Source organism: Equus przewalskii, chromosome 2 (assembly GCF_037783145.1).
Source record: "Equus przewalskii isolate Varuska chromosome 2, EquPr2, whole genome shotgun sequence".
Lineage (NCBI taxonomy): Eukaryota > Metazoa > Chordata > Mammalia > Perissodactyla > Equidae > Equus > Equus przewalskii.
The window spans coordinates 5,112,693-5,126,737 of record NC_091832.1 but is presented as its reverse complement, the minus strand read 5'-3'; the positions used below and the strand labels follow the sequence as shown (position 1 = coordinate 5,126,737).

The following is a 14,045-nucleotide window of genomic DNA, read 5'->3' as shown; positions in this document are numbered from 1 at the left end:
GAGATACAGGTCAGGTCGGGTCCCAAACCACCTCACGGCCAGCCCTGCTACCAGACACACCTCATGCCACAGGACCAGACAAGCGCTGTCCACCTCGGGAACCCGAACACCGAATAAGAAAAAGCAAACAGCCAGAACCTAATATGTGGATGGCCAAACCTCCTGACCGCAGGAGGAGCCTTGCAGCCTGGCAGTCAGAGGCCAGAGGAAGGAAGGCCCGTGTCGCTTTCTGAGGGGATGGGAGGTGGACAGCTGCTCCCTCCCACCCACACCGGAGGCCCTAAATTTAGCACCAACTGGGGGAAGAGTCCTGACCTGAAAACCCAGCTGTCTACCTTGGGACGGGGTCTGGCCAGAGCTGAATCAGCCAACCCAGGCTGGCTCCGTGGTGCAAAGACCCTCCGGCAGCAGAACTGCCTGCCCAGGCCGTGGCCAAGTAGGGGAAGAAGTGCAATTGTTGGCAGCAGATAAAACCCTTGATACCATCTCTACTTCCCTTCTAATATCAGAGTGGCCGCCTGCAAGATGAGCGAGAGGCAGGGCCAGTAATCAACAGCTAATATTCCTATTGTGAGCTGGCCTGCTCCGGAAACGGGCAGCCGCTACCTCCTTCCAGAGAGATACCCTTTCCCCTCGGCAGTGACCCAGCCCGAGCGGTTCAGCATCATGGCTAGGAAAGCCCCCATTCACCTTCATCAGACTCGTGGGAAATGACTCCCCAAGGGGGTGGTGGGGGTGAAGTTGGCCAAAGTCACCCAGGAAGCAGAGTCCAGGGCACACAATGCCTGCTCAATGACCCAGTCAGCTCTGATGGTCCCCCCGACTAGGGGTCAGAGAAGACCTCACGTCGAGAGGGTCCAGAAGTTACCTCTGTTTGACGGTGGCTGCTGGTGGCTAAATAAGGACAGGAATCAGTCTCAGCTTTCTGAGCACACACCCCTAAACGTCACAGGGGAGGGCCCAAGAAGTATGTCTGGAATTAGGCCTTAACCATGGACAATTATACCAAAGCAGGAAGTTGGGAGCTGCCCACGTATCAGGCAGATCTCTGCCTTGCCCCAGACTCAGGCCAAAATAGAAGTCAATGGCCTATTAAAAAAATATAGCTGGCTCCTCTCCATCTCTTCCCACCACAGTGGCCTGCACTGGGCACCCAGATGCCAGCAAGCAGCCTGAATAGGGAGGCTCACAGGTGGAGCCTGGTATCTGAGCGGGCTCTGTCCATCAGGCAGGAACGCCACATTCCACTGTATCGAGGGCATCCATGGCATCACGGGGGAGGGCACGTGAGCCTGGGACAGAAGTCTCAACCAGACAGCACACCATGGGAAAGACCACCAGCTGGGTGCAGACTGCCCATCTGCAGTGGCCAGAAAGATGGCTGCCCCTCGGCATGGACGACCCCCTCAGACAGTAGCCCCTTGGGTTTCTCCTATGGGGAGAGGGCAGAAGCTCACCTGGGTTCTATCTTTCTTGGGTCCGTGGGTTTCCAAAGATTTGAACATCTCACTTTCTCTTCAAAGTCTGGCCCCTCTTCCGGATGCCTCTGGTCTTACCCTAAGCCAAGCCCCAGGCAATGCCTGGTCTGATCCAATCTGGAGCCTACACACCAGTTTCTGAGGCTGGACCCATTTCCACCCCTGGTACAAGGACCCAGTTTGGGCTGCATGCTAGGAATGCACACAGATACACGTATGGCCATCCATTGCCCCGGACCACCATTCCTACGTGCCTCTCACTCCTCTCACCACTATCTTGGTGGGTGACCTGCTGTATCTGTTTTCGGGGAACAACCAAACATCACAGATTCCCTTCTTGGCCGGTGAGCAGCATGTCCTAACCCTCCTCTCCTGGGAGGGAACACCAACCAGAATGTGAAATCTTCCAAAGTACAAGTGTCTTCCGGGTCATCTCCCAGCCAGGGAGGAAATCCCCTTAACATCCCTAGGCGGTTTCTGTCACGTCTTTGCTCAGACCCCGCGAGTGACAGGGAGCCCCCGGCCACACGCCGCCTAGTCTCACTGCTGGACGCACAGAGTTCCAGCTTACACCTGGCAAAACTCTCCTGGGACTTTGCCTCACTGGTCCCAGATCTGATTCTTGGGCTTCACGGAGAAACCTCTGCCTTCTTTTCTACACAACAGCTCTTCCCACGTTCTTAGCTGGAAGACTAACCCTTCAAAAGGTGTGGGCAACTCTGGCAGATTCTCAAGCCCGTGGCAGACAGTTTTGAAAGAAAGATGTTACACTCAAGAGCTTCATCACAAAATTCCTTCCAGCCCTGCAGGCTGAGACCTCTCCAAGGCGGCACTCCCGAGTCTCGATCTGGTTTAAATCGAACCAGGCCCCCAGAGGGAAGGGGGAAATGGAGGTGGCGGTGTGGAGCAGTGGAAGCCTCACCCTACCCGGGCAAAGAGAAAGCCCCTGAGGGCCCAACAAGGTGGCGTTCAGAGAAGGCCAGGCTCTCGCCCCGCGTGGGATCTGCTTCCGCCTTTGGTGGGCAGAGTGTGGGCACAGAAGCTGTGGGATGCCGTCTGTGATCACACTCGGAAAATATCAAGTGGTTAACCAGAGGGAGAGGATTCCAAGACCTGCCAGGATGGTGGGTTTTTTGTTTTTGTAGATTATGCCTAAGGTTTGTAGTTTGGACAGGCAAAGTAAACAGTGACAAGGACAGCAGCAACAAAACAGAAACGAAGAACAGTGTACTTGTTTCAAAAAAAAAAAAAAAAAAGCCTTTTGTTAAAAGACAGCTCCACATGGACTTGGAAGCAGCCCCATGGCCTTCTTGACCAGGGGTGGGTGGGGTCGTGACCGTGAGGATGGTGTGACGAAAACAAACTCCAGCAGAAGTGACACAGCACATGCAGGAGGTGTCTGCTCTCCACCTCTCTTGTCCCTCCTTGTCTTTGGAAGGGGTGGAGACGGATGGGAAGGGAAGGGTGTGACCCAGCATAAAGCAACTGTATTTAGACCATGGCAAACTGAGCTGCTACTGTCTTCTCTCTCCCTCCCTCCCGCCCGCCCAGGCCGGGCCTGGAGTGAGACGAGCACAGGACCCAGCACCCAGCACGTACCTGAAAGAAACCCGGCGGGATGGGGCCTCCTGGCATCCCATCGTTGGGGGGAATGTTGCCAAGCACGGGGCTCGGGGCGGCTGCCGCGCTCTGTGGAGACAGGAAGGCAGAGAGTTAGAGGTGGTGCCCACAACGAGAGAGAGACAGAGACAGAGAGACAGAGACAGAGACACAGAAACAGAGAGAGAGACACGGGGGCGGGGCGGGGGCGGGGGCGGGGCGGGGGCGGTGAGAGAGAGAGAGGGAGGGAGGGAGGGATACACCACCCCAGGCCCCATGACTGGGAGAGTGCTAAACTCTCTGAGCCTCTATTTCCTCATCTCAAAAATGGGACAACAACGTCCACCACCACATGGGGCAGCTGTGAGAAGGGCGTGAGATGCAGCGTGGAAGCACAGAGCGCCCTGCAGAGAAGGGGCCATTTGTACCGTAAGGACGCCCGCCTCATCCACTCCGCTGCCCCAGGACGCTCCTGGAGGGCAGGTGGGTCGTACAGAGCCCAAGACCAGTGACCATCCACGACTCAATGAACAGCCAGCCAGCCCAGCTGGGAAATGTCCCAGGAGGGGGTGAAGGACAGCAGGGCGCGCTGGGGCCCCGTCAGGCTCCTGGGCCCCAAGGAGATGAGGTGGCCCCATGAGGCAGGGCTGTCATTACTTTTCCTTTTAAACATGGCTGTTCTGCCATTTACCTGGTAAATCTGCCTCCACAAAAGCCTCCGGGGTGAACAGACGTTGCTCCCCAAGCCTGGCCTCCTTCCAGGCAATCTGTGTGCCGCCTGCTCGTGCGGCCGGCGTGTCGGTGCCTGGCCCACTGCTCGCCGGGGCCGGGTGAGGCTGCCTGGGAAGCCACAGGCCTGACCGCTCCACCAGGCCTGTGCCCTGCTCCGCCCTCCGACTCTAAACCTCCCAGGTGTGCCTCCTGCAGGAAGCCCACCTCCAACCACGGTGGTTCCCAAACCCACCAGGACTGAGAGTCTGAAAGTGAATCACCAATCATCTCCCGGGGGTCTCACTGATTCTCTGGGACAAGAGTGAGCCCCTTGGGCTCAGGAAATGGAAGGTCTCCTATTATCTTGTGAATGCAGCCTGCCATCACTGACACCCTGAAGAAGTCACTTCTCCTTTCCTTTCCTCAGCCAGAGAATAGGAACCAGAAGCCCTGACTTCCAACTTTGAGGGAAGGAAATGAAGTAATGTGTGAATCCCATAAACACACAGAACGCAGCAAAATGAACAGACACACCTGGAAACCACCACATCAGAGTTCAAGCCTTGTCACCTGCACTAGCATGGGATGACCGTGGGCAAGCCACGTGGCCTTTCTGTATTAGTTTCCTCTAAAAAGTAGGGACCAATGTCATCCCACCTGCTGTCAGGGTCACGGAGGATGAAGTGACAGGATGGGCTGTGTTTTGTTAACCGCGGAAGATCCGGAAGCATGGAGGACTCTGTACAGGGCACACAGTGGGTATTTTAACAGAACCCAGGTAAAAAAGAATGCGGTGCGATGGGGCTGGCCACTCCGGCCCAACATTTCAAAATGATTCTGCCTACAGAACAGCAACCCTCTCTACAATTAAGAGATTCTGCCAGCCATGCAATAATATGTTTACAAGTTTCGAACATCCCAAAACATCATGGAGCAAGGTCTTCCTTCCTCCCCAGTTGGAGGCCACAGCCCCACTCAGGAGAAGCCAGCCGGCCCGGCCTGGCCCCTGCCCCAGCAGCATGTGGGAGGAGGGCTGCCTCGGGGAATCTGCCAGGTTATCCATTAGATGCACTGTTGTTTGTTTGCGGTTGGTGGTTCTGCGAAAATGCAGCTTTACGTGATTTACAGCCAACAATTACTCCTCGGCAGCAGAAAAGTTTTTTAAAAAAATGGGGTGAGGTAAACATCTACCTATATTTTCCTCAAGTTCTCTCAGAGATCGGTTTTACATTTAACGCTTTAATCATTCAGGAACTTATGTCAGTAAAGAATACGCATTCTACTCCTCAGTCAACTGCCTCAGTACAATTTTCCCCACTCACTTGAAATCAGAGACAAAATTCTTAGAAAAGATTGGGTCTGTTTCTGAGCTTACATCTCCAGCACTCCATTCTAACGATCAGAGTTTTTTGGGTTTTTTTGTTTTTTTCTTTTAAGGATTGGCACCTGGGCTAACAACCGTTGCCAATCTTTTCTTTTTTTTCCTGCTTTATTTCCCAAACCACCCCCGCCCCACCGCCGGTACATAGTTGTATATCTTAGTTGCACGTCCTTCTAGTTGTGGGATGTGGGACGCCGCCTCAACGTGGCCTGACGAGCGGTGCCATGTCCACGCCCAGGATCCGAACCCTGGGCCGCCGCAGCGGAGTGCGCGACCTTAACCACTCGGCCACGGAGCCGGCCCCCATGACCAGAGTTTTACAATGTTTTTTATTATTTCCTTCACTTCTTTAATGGAAGTTTTCTTGTTTTTATCTACTTATCCCTCCAAACTTCAGATGATTTATAAAGTTACCTCCCTACCAAAAGAGAAAACAAGTTCGTTCACACACACACAAATCTGGAGGAGAACTGACATCTTTCCAAGACAGAGATGCCCTGCCAGGACATGGTCTTTCTCCAGTTCTTCACATCTTCATTCAAGTTCACCAGGTAAGCAGGGTGGGTGGACCGACAATGATTAGAAGACAGGTGGAACAGGCGATAAATCTGGGAAAACCAAACCCCTCTCTTGTACAGACTAAATGTTTTATTCAACAAATGTGGTACACTGAAAGTTGCTAAGAGAGTAGATCTTCAAAGTTCTCATCAGGGGCCGGCCCAGGGGTGCAGCGGTTAAGTGCGCACGTTCCACTTCGGTGCCCCAGGGTTCACCGGTTCGGATCCCGGCTACAGACATGGCACTGCTTGGCAAGCCATGCTGTGGCAGGCGTCCCACATATACAGTAGAGGAAGATGGGCACAGATGTTAGCTCAGGGCCAGCCTTCCTCAGCAAAAAGAAGAGGATTGGCAGCAGTTAGCTCAGGGCTAATCTTCCTCAAAAAAAAAAAAAAAAGTTCTCTTCACATGAGAAAAAAAATTCCGTAGCTATGTATGGTGACGTATGTTAACCAGACTTACTGTGGCAAACATTTTGCAATATACACAAATAATGAATCATTATGATGTACACCTGAAACTAATATAATGTCGTATGTCAATTATGTCTCAATAAAAAGAAAAAAAATCCCAAACAAAAAAGTGGCACTGACTTGTTCGTGGGATGAGGATGAGAAACAGGGTCCTGGCTGTGTTGTGAGAGGGTCTGGTGGAGACACAGCCCTGGGTGGTACAGACGGTGGGAGCCCGCTGGTCTACTGCTCAGAAATGGGCCGGGCGCTTTCATGTCACCTCTCCCCAAACCCCCGGGTGGCCTTCTGACATAGACAGAAGCAGCCCCACTTTATTAGATGAGGAAACCAACATCCATGTGGAGAGCAGGCCCAAAAGGAACTTTTTCCACTTTTCCTCCTCAGGGAGTCTAGATCTACTCTTCTTCAGCCTTCAGCCCAGGAACAAGGCTTTGTTTTTAAAGAACGATCTGGAAAGCTTCACCAACTCGATTTTCTAAATTAGCATTTACAGTATACAACACTTCCCTGTTATAGACCAGCAAAGTAAAGAGAAAACTAGTCACTGTATTTTGTTAGATGACGTCACGAGTACTTTCCCTCCTCTCATTGAATGGTCAAAGAAAGCATGATGTTTTAATCAGCCTAATATACACAGAGGTACCGTAATTTAACCAATTTAATTAACAGGCATCCCATCACTGTTTGCTAACTTGGCGGTTACAAAATGGTATCTCTTTGGTATTTGATACTTTGAGCTATCTTCTGGACCGTTACCCTTGGAAATGGCTTACACTGCCACTTACACATCCACTTTTATGGTAAAACACTCACGTCTTTTGTATTTGGGTATTTGACATTTTTCCTTAGTGATACATAAGAGCTCTTGATATTTTGAGGATGTAACATAAGAATATCCTATAATTTAAAAAAAAAAAACACTTTTAAGTGAAAACTTGAACCTGGGAGCATGACTTGTGAGGTTCTCTCATTCCAAGATCTCTTTTTCCTTCAAAATCAGGAGTCAATGGTTCTAGGAATGAGGGTGGGTGGGTGGCCCATGGTCCTCGTAAAGGGATGGTGTAATTCTCTGACATCTGGGTGGAGGACCAACTTGCTTCCCTCCAATGAAAGGAAGGCCTTGTTAGCAGCAACTATGGCGGAAGCTGAGGAGACAAGTTTTGCCATTTAAAGCCTTCTCCCGCAGCAAAATTAAGTAGCTCTGTGGTGCTTGTACCTGTGTCCTGAATTACGACAGTTACTACTATTCTTTGATTAGGAGGCAAACATGTGCTCATAACAGAAAGCTTTCAAAAGGACAGAAAGGCCTGGAGAAGAAAACGAAAAGCGGCAACGGGTGTTTTTAGGGCAACAAAAAGGTTAAGAAATAATCGGGGGCTGGCCCCGTGGCCAAGCTCGCGTGCTCCTCTGGGGCAGCCCAGAGTTTTGCCGGTTCGGATCCTGGGCGTGGACATGGCACCGCTCATCGGGCCATGCTTAGGCAGCGTCCCACATAGCATAACCAGAGGCACTCACAACTAGAATGTACAACAGTGTACCGGGGGCCTTTGGGGGAAGAATTAAAAAAAGAAAGAAGGAAAGAAAGAACCATTGCTCACAAAACCCAGTGCAGGCCCCTCCCCCACATCCATCAACATTACACTGCCCCTCACCCATCTCCAAAACCCAGCACCGTGTGAGGCATACAGCAGGTGTTCAATAAATGATTATGACCTTTGTTATTCAAAGACCTGCTCAAACCTGGCCATCTGGAGCCAGGCCTTTCCAGATTGCTAGGAATTGGCCTCTCCCTGCGGTTTCCAACTTTGAGTCAGAGCTCCATTAAGGCACTCAGCAAAGTGTCTCACGTGAGTTTTCTCTAAAAACACAAAACCCAAACCTAAACCCCCTGACATTCACTGAGGCCTACAGCAAGCCGGGGCCGCGGCAGCGCATGGGATGGAACCCCTCCACTGCAGGAGAGAAAAGAGCACTGGACTCAGAAGCCAGAGCCCTCCCACGTGGGCTTGGGTCCCAGCTGGGAGCCCACGGGCAAGTCCCTTCTCGCTCTGGGCCTCAGTTTCCCCATGTGTCCAATGGTGGGGTTAAAGGAGGTGACCTCTAGGGCCCTTCTTCCAAGCTGCTCTCCCCAACCCAGTCGACACACCCAGGAGTGCGGGGACCGGAAACAGCAGCTCCTGGATGAACAGAAGGGCGATCTTGTTTCCAGAGGACCCTGAATTTTAACTCCTTTCTTCACTATAGAACACTTAGAGGTCAAAGATTAAAAATCACCCAGAAACCTATTTGTTATCAAAGACTGCAGACAACGGCCGATGACATTTGGGCTCTGCCCACTTCAGGCCCTCCTCACCAGCATTTTCCGGTACATGCATACATACACGGGCAAAAAAAGGCAAAATCAAACCAGGCATGCAGTTTGGTAACTCAGGCATTTTTTTTAAACTAACAAATTCTTTTCTAAATAGAAAGCAGGCTTTGCCCTGGCTGGCGTGGCCCACTCCAGCCACTGTCTCCTCTAAGCCTCCGGGGAAGAGGCAGCTTGAAAAGCCGGAGGTCCCTCCAGACAACTGCCTGAAGCTCGGAAAGCTCTCCCGCAGAGTATCTTCTCCTTGTTCCGGGCCAGGGAGACCTCCAAGGAGGGCTGATCCCATAGCTTTCTCCCTAAAGAAGAGGGTTTCTTTGTGGTCACAGGATGGTTACACAACCACTGGGGCGCAGGGCTCACGGCAGCCCCTCAGCCCCGCTCCGCTCCGTGCTCCAGACAGCTGCCAGCTGACTTCACACGTGCCACCGCAACTACAGGAAACCTCGCCGCCCAAACCGGGTTTCAACAGTGCAGGGACACCTCAGCAGCTCCCTGCCCCGGATCGAGTGTGTTCTCCCCCAACCCTCCCCAGGTGGAGAAGCAGGTTCAAACCTGGGGCCTCAGAATCCGGGTGACGGGGAGGAGCCTTGAAAACCGTGGGAAAGAATTTGGGCTTTCTGCTCTAGGCAACGGGGAGGAGTTCTGAGCAGAGGAGAGACCTCTGAGAATCCCACCTTACCCCATCTTACCCCGTGCCAAGCATCCCAGCGTGCTGCTGACAAACCCACCCCAACAGCACCGAGCACCCAAGGCTCCACGAACAAACAGATCAGCAAGTCCCGGATGCTGTGCTGGGCCCCTTCGTTGCGCCATGGCAAGAAGTCCCCTGCGGCTCCAGGAACAGCAGGGTCAGTCCAGAGAAACCAAGAGACGCGCTCCCAGGAGCCTCCTAAGTTGTATCTCGTAGTATCTTGTGGTAGATGACAAGTATCCGTGCTTCCTTCAAGAAGTGAGCATCTGGGGGATGCTCCCTACCAGATATCATCTTCCAGCCTCACCCTGAGAACCCCAGTATCCTCACTCACAAACTAGCATGGGATCCTCCCACCCATTTATACTCTCTTTTAAAAATAGTTCTAAGCGCGTGAAACTCCTGGAAAACTGACTGAAAACAAATGCTCAGAGTGAACTTCGGGACTCCTGCCAGGCCGGCCAACCCCTCCTGACTGATTTACAAGGCTACAAAATGGTACTTTGTTCTGCAAATCCCCTCCCTCCTCGCCCCACCCCAATACTCAGGCCTCAGCGTGCAGCAGCGCGGGGCCCACATGCGAAACCACCAAGCACAGGCTTCCTTGACTGAAACTCCACACAGGCCACGTGGCCAAGCACCCAGGGCGCCAGGGGGTATGTGGTGTGTGCTGTGGGCGTGGCCATGCACGCGGCTGGGAAACAGACGTCACTCAGGGGAGAGAGGGGCACCCTTGCACTGACTACCCGAAGAGAGCAAGTGAGAAGCACAGGCCTTGAGTGATGCTGGAGGGAGGCAGACAGGGAGGAAGGGAGCAGAGCTTGCTCTGGTATCACCAAGACACAGGCTTCAGCACCCTGTGCGAAACACTGGAGTGAGCTGGGTCCCTCTGGGCCAAGTTTCTGGGAAGAAATTCTAGCAGCATCAAGAAACTGAAGATGTAGCTAAGGGAGAGGAGAGAACGGAGGGAATGTCATCGCCCAGACGGAAAGGCCAAGACGGAGAGAAGTGGGGTCAGAGGAGAGAGGTAACGGAAGAGGCCTCTTGGTTTTGTGCACAGACCACAGAGAGAGTCTGTTTTGGAGGACAGGGCTCTAATTCTGCAGCTTGGAGAAAACAGAGAGCTGGCGCTACGTGAAGAGATGGAACCAGCTGGTGTTAAAAATAGGTTCGGATGACACACGGGAGTGAATGACACAGGAGCCCTGCCTTCTAACAGCCAGGGAGCCGTCACGTGGAAGGAGGGGACGTGCTCTCCCAGTGCCAACGGATGGCCTTGGGTCCAGCAGTGGACGCTCTGAGCCACGAAAAGCCTCTCCAGATGGGAGCATCAGCGTGAGCTGCCTCAGGAGGTGGTGGGCCATGTTGACTGGGCGTGGCTCACAGTCAGGACAGGGCAAAACCAGGCTACGGATAAGAACCTCTGGGCTTGAGCCCCAGCTCTGCCATGTCACAGCCAGGCTTACTGTCTCAGCCTCAGTCTCCCCCTTGTTAAAGGAGAGAGCCACGTTACCTAGCACTGCCTGGAGTTTCCTGGGGATTATTATGAAAGAAGAGCCCTGGGCTGAGGGTCCCAGGGTCAGGTTCCAGCTCTGACTGCAAACCACCTACTGTGTAACTTGGACAAACCTTCCTGCCCCTGGGCCTCTGCTCAGCTCCAGACACGGTGGCTGAGGTCCTGCTGCTCCAGTGAAACAGTGGGTGTCTCACTGAGCTCTCAGCCAAGCAACCTGAAAAACAGCCACACGTAGACAAAAAAAGACCCAACCTGCCCCAGCCAGGCCATTGGCCCAGGTGAGGTCTGTCCTGACACCAGAGCTTCTTCCAAATCGTCCCCATTCACTTCCAACTCCAGGGGTGAGAGAATAAATGCAGGAACTCAGACAGCGAGCGCAGAAAGAAGCCACTGCCTTTTCATCCTGATCCCACAGAGCCCACAGAGAGAGGGAAGGGGGTACTATTCACTCCTCGACATCCCTGGCATGATGTCACTTCTGTTTACCAGTAAGGAAACTGAGGCAGAGGGAAGCACATTACTATTAAGTGGCTCTAACTTTAGTCTCTGTCCCTCTACCCCCGATCTCGGGTCCAAGAAACCCAAATAACCATCCCCCAGTCCCCTGCAGTTCCCAAGAAGAGTTCTGTGTGCTTTTTGATGCTTATGAAAAGAAAAGAAACAATGGACAGAGCATTACGAACCTAAGGTACCATGTGCATTCTCTCTGTGTGTTTGAGATCGTCTATATGTTTTGCTCTCCCCTAAGGACACTGACTTTCTAACTCTGCTCCTTCACGCAAATATTCCACTGAGTTGGCCTGGGGGCGGGGGTAGGAATGCAAGCTCCTGCTGCAGAGTCTGTTAGATCTAACTGGGAAATTACCCTGGGAGGAGGAGAAGACACAAGGTAGGTGGGGAGCTTAAGAAGTTTACGTGTGGGGCTGGCCCTGTGGCCGAGTGGTTAAGTTCGCGCGCTCCACTGCAGGCGGCCCAGTGTTTTGTTGGTTCGAATCCTGTGCGCGGACATGGCACTGCTCATCAAACCACGCTGAGGCAGCGTCCCACATGCCACAACTAGAACGACCCACAATGAAGAATATACAACTACGTACTGGGGGGCTTTGGGGAGAAAAAGGAAAAAAAAAAAAAAAAAGAAGAAGTTTACGCGTGTCGGATGCATCCAGCAAACACTCGCTCCTGGCTGCGCCGTGCCCGCTGGGAGATGACAGAGGCCCGGCTCTGCCCTCAAGGTCTAGAGGATGAAATGACTTGTGGTGACAGAGAACTGAGGGATGTGGGAAGGAGCTCCGGGCGGGCGCTGCGAGGCGGGGATTAGGCGGATCAGGGAGGCTTTATGGAAGAGGTGGAACTCAAGCCAGGGCCTTAAAGGATGGCAGGGCTCGAAGATGCGGGAGGTGATACGGAGGTGAGAGATTATTGCTGTCATCTTAGCCCTCCCCGGGAACCAGGCCCTCTGACAGCCTCTGCTTCAGAGCGCGAATCAGGCCAGGCCCCCACCCTCCCCAGAGCTCCATTCCATCTCCTGTTCACAGGGTGGGCATGGGGCTTACTCACTTCCCTGCCCCAACGAGAGGCGTTCTTCGGCAGTAGGGGAGCCGGCTGCCCACCCAATCTGAGAAGCTGCCGCTGACGACCTAGCTTGTCTGGCTAATATTAGTGCAGCTTATCCAGTTTCTCCTCCCAATCCCCCTGACAACCCAGGAGGGACCACAAATGAGAATACAGAGGCTCCAAGAAATCAAGGGACTTGTCCAAGGTCATACAGCCCAGAATGGGCAGAACTAGAAGTCAAGCCCAGATCTGCTAAAACCAGAGCCCAGCTCTTAGCCGTGTCCTGTCTTCTCTGGCCAAGTTTTGAAACTGATGCTTAAAGGTGGCTGCCTAGGGACAGAGAGGTCTGGGTTCAAAGCCCAGCCCTCACATCTGCCAGGAGCCAGGGTACTCGGCACCTCACTTTACCTTTCTGAGCCCTTCGTCATCGCCTGCTAGCCTCTGTAGGGGTATGGGGAACTTAAACATGACTCTCAGGCAAGGGGTTCGGGCCACGACAGGCGCTCAGCAAACGGAAGCCCCTGAGCCAGTGACACAGCACCAGGCCGACAACAGCCACACTTACTTTTCACGATTCCATGAACAGAGCAGGCTGGGAAATGAAAGGGGCCTCAGGGCTGTCAGAAGACAATGGTCCTCTGGTCCTCTGCTGGACAGAAGCCACTCTTCTGAGTAGTGGCCTCTCTCTACTTCATGTTAGAAAAATACAATTTCTGTTTTTTTTCTGCTTTTTCTCCCCATATCCCCCCAGTTGCATACGTTTTTTAGTTGTGAGTCCTTCTAGTTGTGGCATGTGGGACACTGCCTCAGCATGACCTGATGAGCAGTGCCATGTCCGCACCCAGGATCCGAACTGGTGAAACCCTGGGCCGCCAAAGCAGAGCACGCGAACTTAACCACTCAACCACGGGGCCGGCCCCTTCTTTTTTCTTTTTCTTTTTTTATTTCTCCTTTTTCTCCCCAAAGCCCCCCAAGTACATAGTTGTGTGTATACATATATATTTTTTAGTTGTGGGTCCTTCTAAGTGTGGCATGTAAGATGCCGCCTCAGCATGGCTTGATGAGCGGTGCCATGTCCACACCCAGGATCCGAACCAGCGAAACCCTAGGCTGCTGCAGCAGAGCGTGAGAACTTAACGACTCGGCCACAGGCTGGCCCCAATTTCTTTCTTAAAGAATGAAAGAAAAGTACGCCAATGAGAACATTTCCAAAAGAAAGAGGAACTGGCTTCTCTGCGCCAAGAAGGCACAGCCACTACCCCACTGGGCCCTGCCCATCCATCCCAGGAAGCGCCCAGCTTCTTCTGGGAATTGGATCAAAGGGCACTGTCTGTATAGAGGCGGAGCCCCATGTAATAATACCTGGTTACACCACGGATGCCGGCCAGGGCGCCCTCCTCCATGTGCAAACACCTCCCCCACTGGGCTGCAAGCACAGGACGCCGGTCCTCAGCGTGCACACGCAAGACACAAGAGACGAAGGGCTAGAGGTGCCTGACAAATGAACAGTGCAGAGCGGATCGACAGCACGCTATGTGTACAACACTGATTTTCTCCTTTAAGAGAGGTGAGCTTCAGGCCCTGTTTTACACCATTAGCAAAACACACATACACACACGTGTGCGCGCGTATCCCACTCTCTTAAAGGAGCTACTTACAACCGCAAACATGTCATAGTAGGCCAGTGACAGCTCCTTAACAAGAACACTGGCAGTT

At 52.8% G+C, this 14,045-nt stretch overlaps 1 protein-coding gene across 8 annotated transcripts in view; it reads right to left on the bottom strand.

Annotated features, from left to right (window-relative positions):
• The window catches only part of SSBP3 (single stranded DNA binding protein 3), a 162,193-nt gene that overhangs the window by 44,569 nt on the left and 103,579 nt on the right, over window positions 1-14,045 (bottom strand). For 6 of the 8 annotated variants that reach the window (XM_070609488.1, XM_070609485.1, XM_070609489.1 and 3 more), the window contains exon 5: window positions 3,078-3,167. In XM_070609488.1, the coding sequence (XP_070465589.1) occupies window positions 3,078-3,167 (90 nt within the window). Of the gene's footprint in view, window positions 1-60; window positions 128-3,077; window positions 3,168-14,045 lie in introns of those variants that run through there. The other 2 variants (XM_070609493.1, XM_070609492.1) reach the window with 2 other exon arrangements.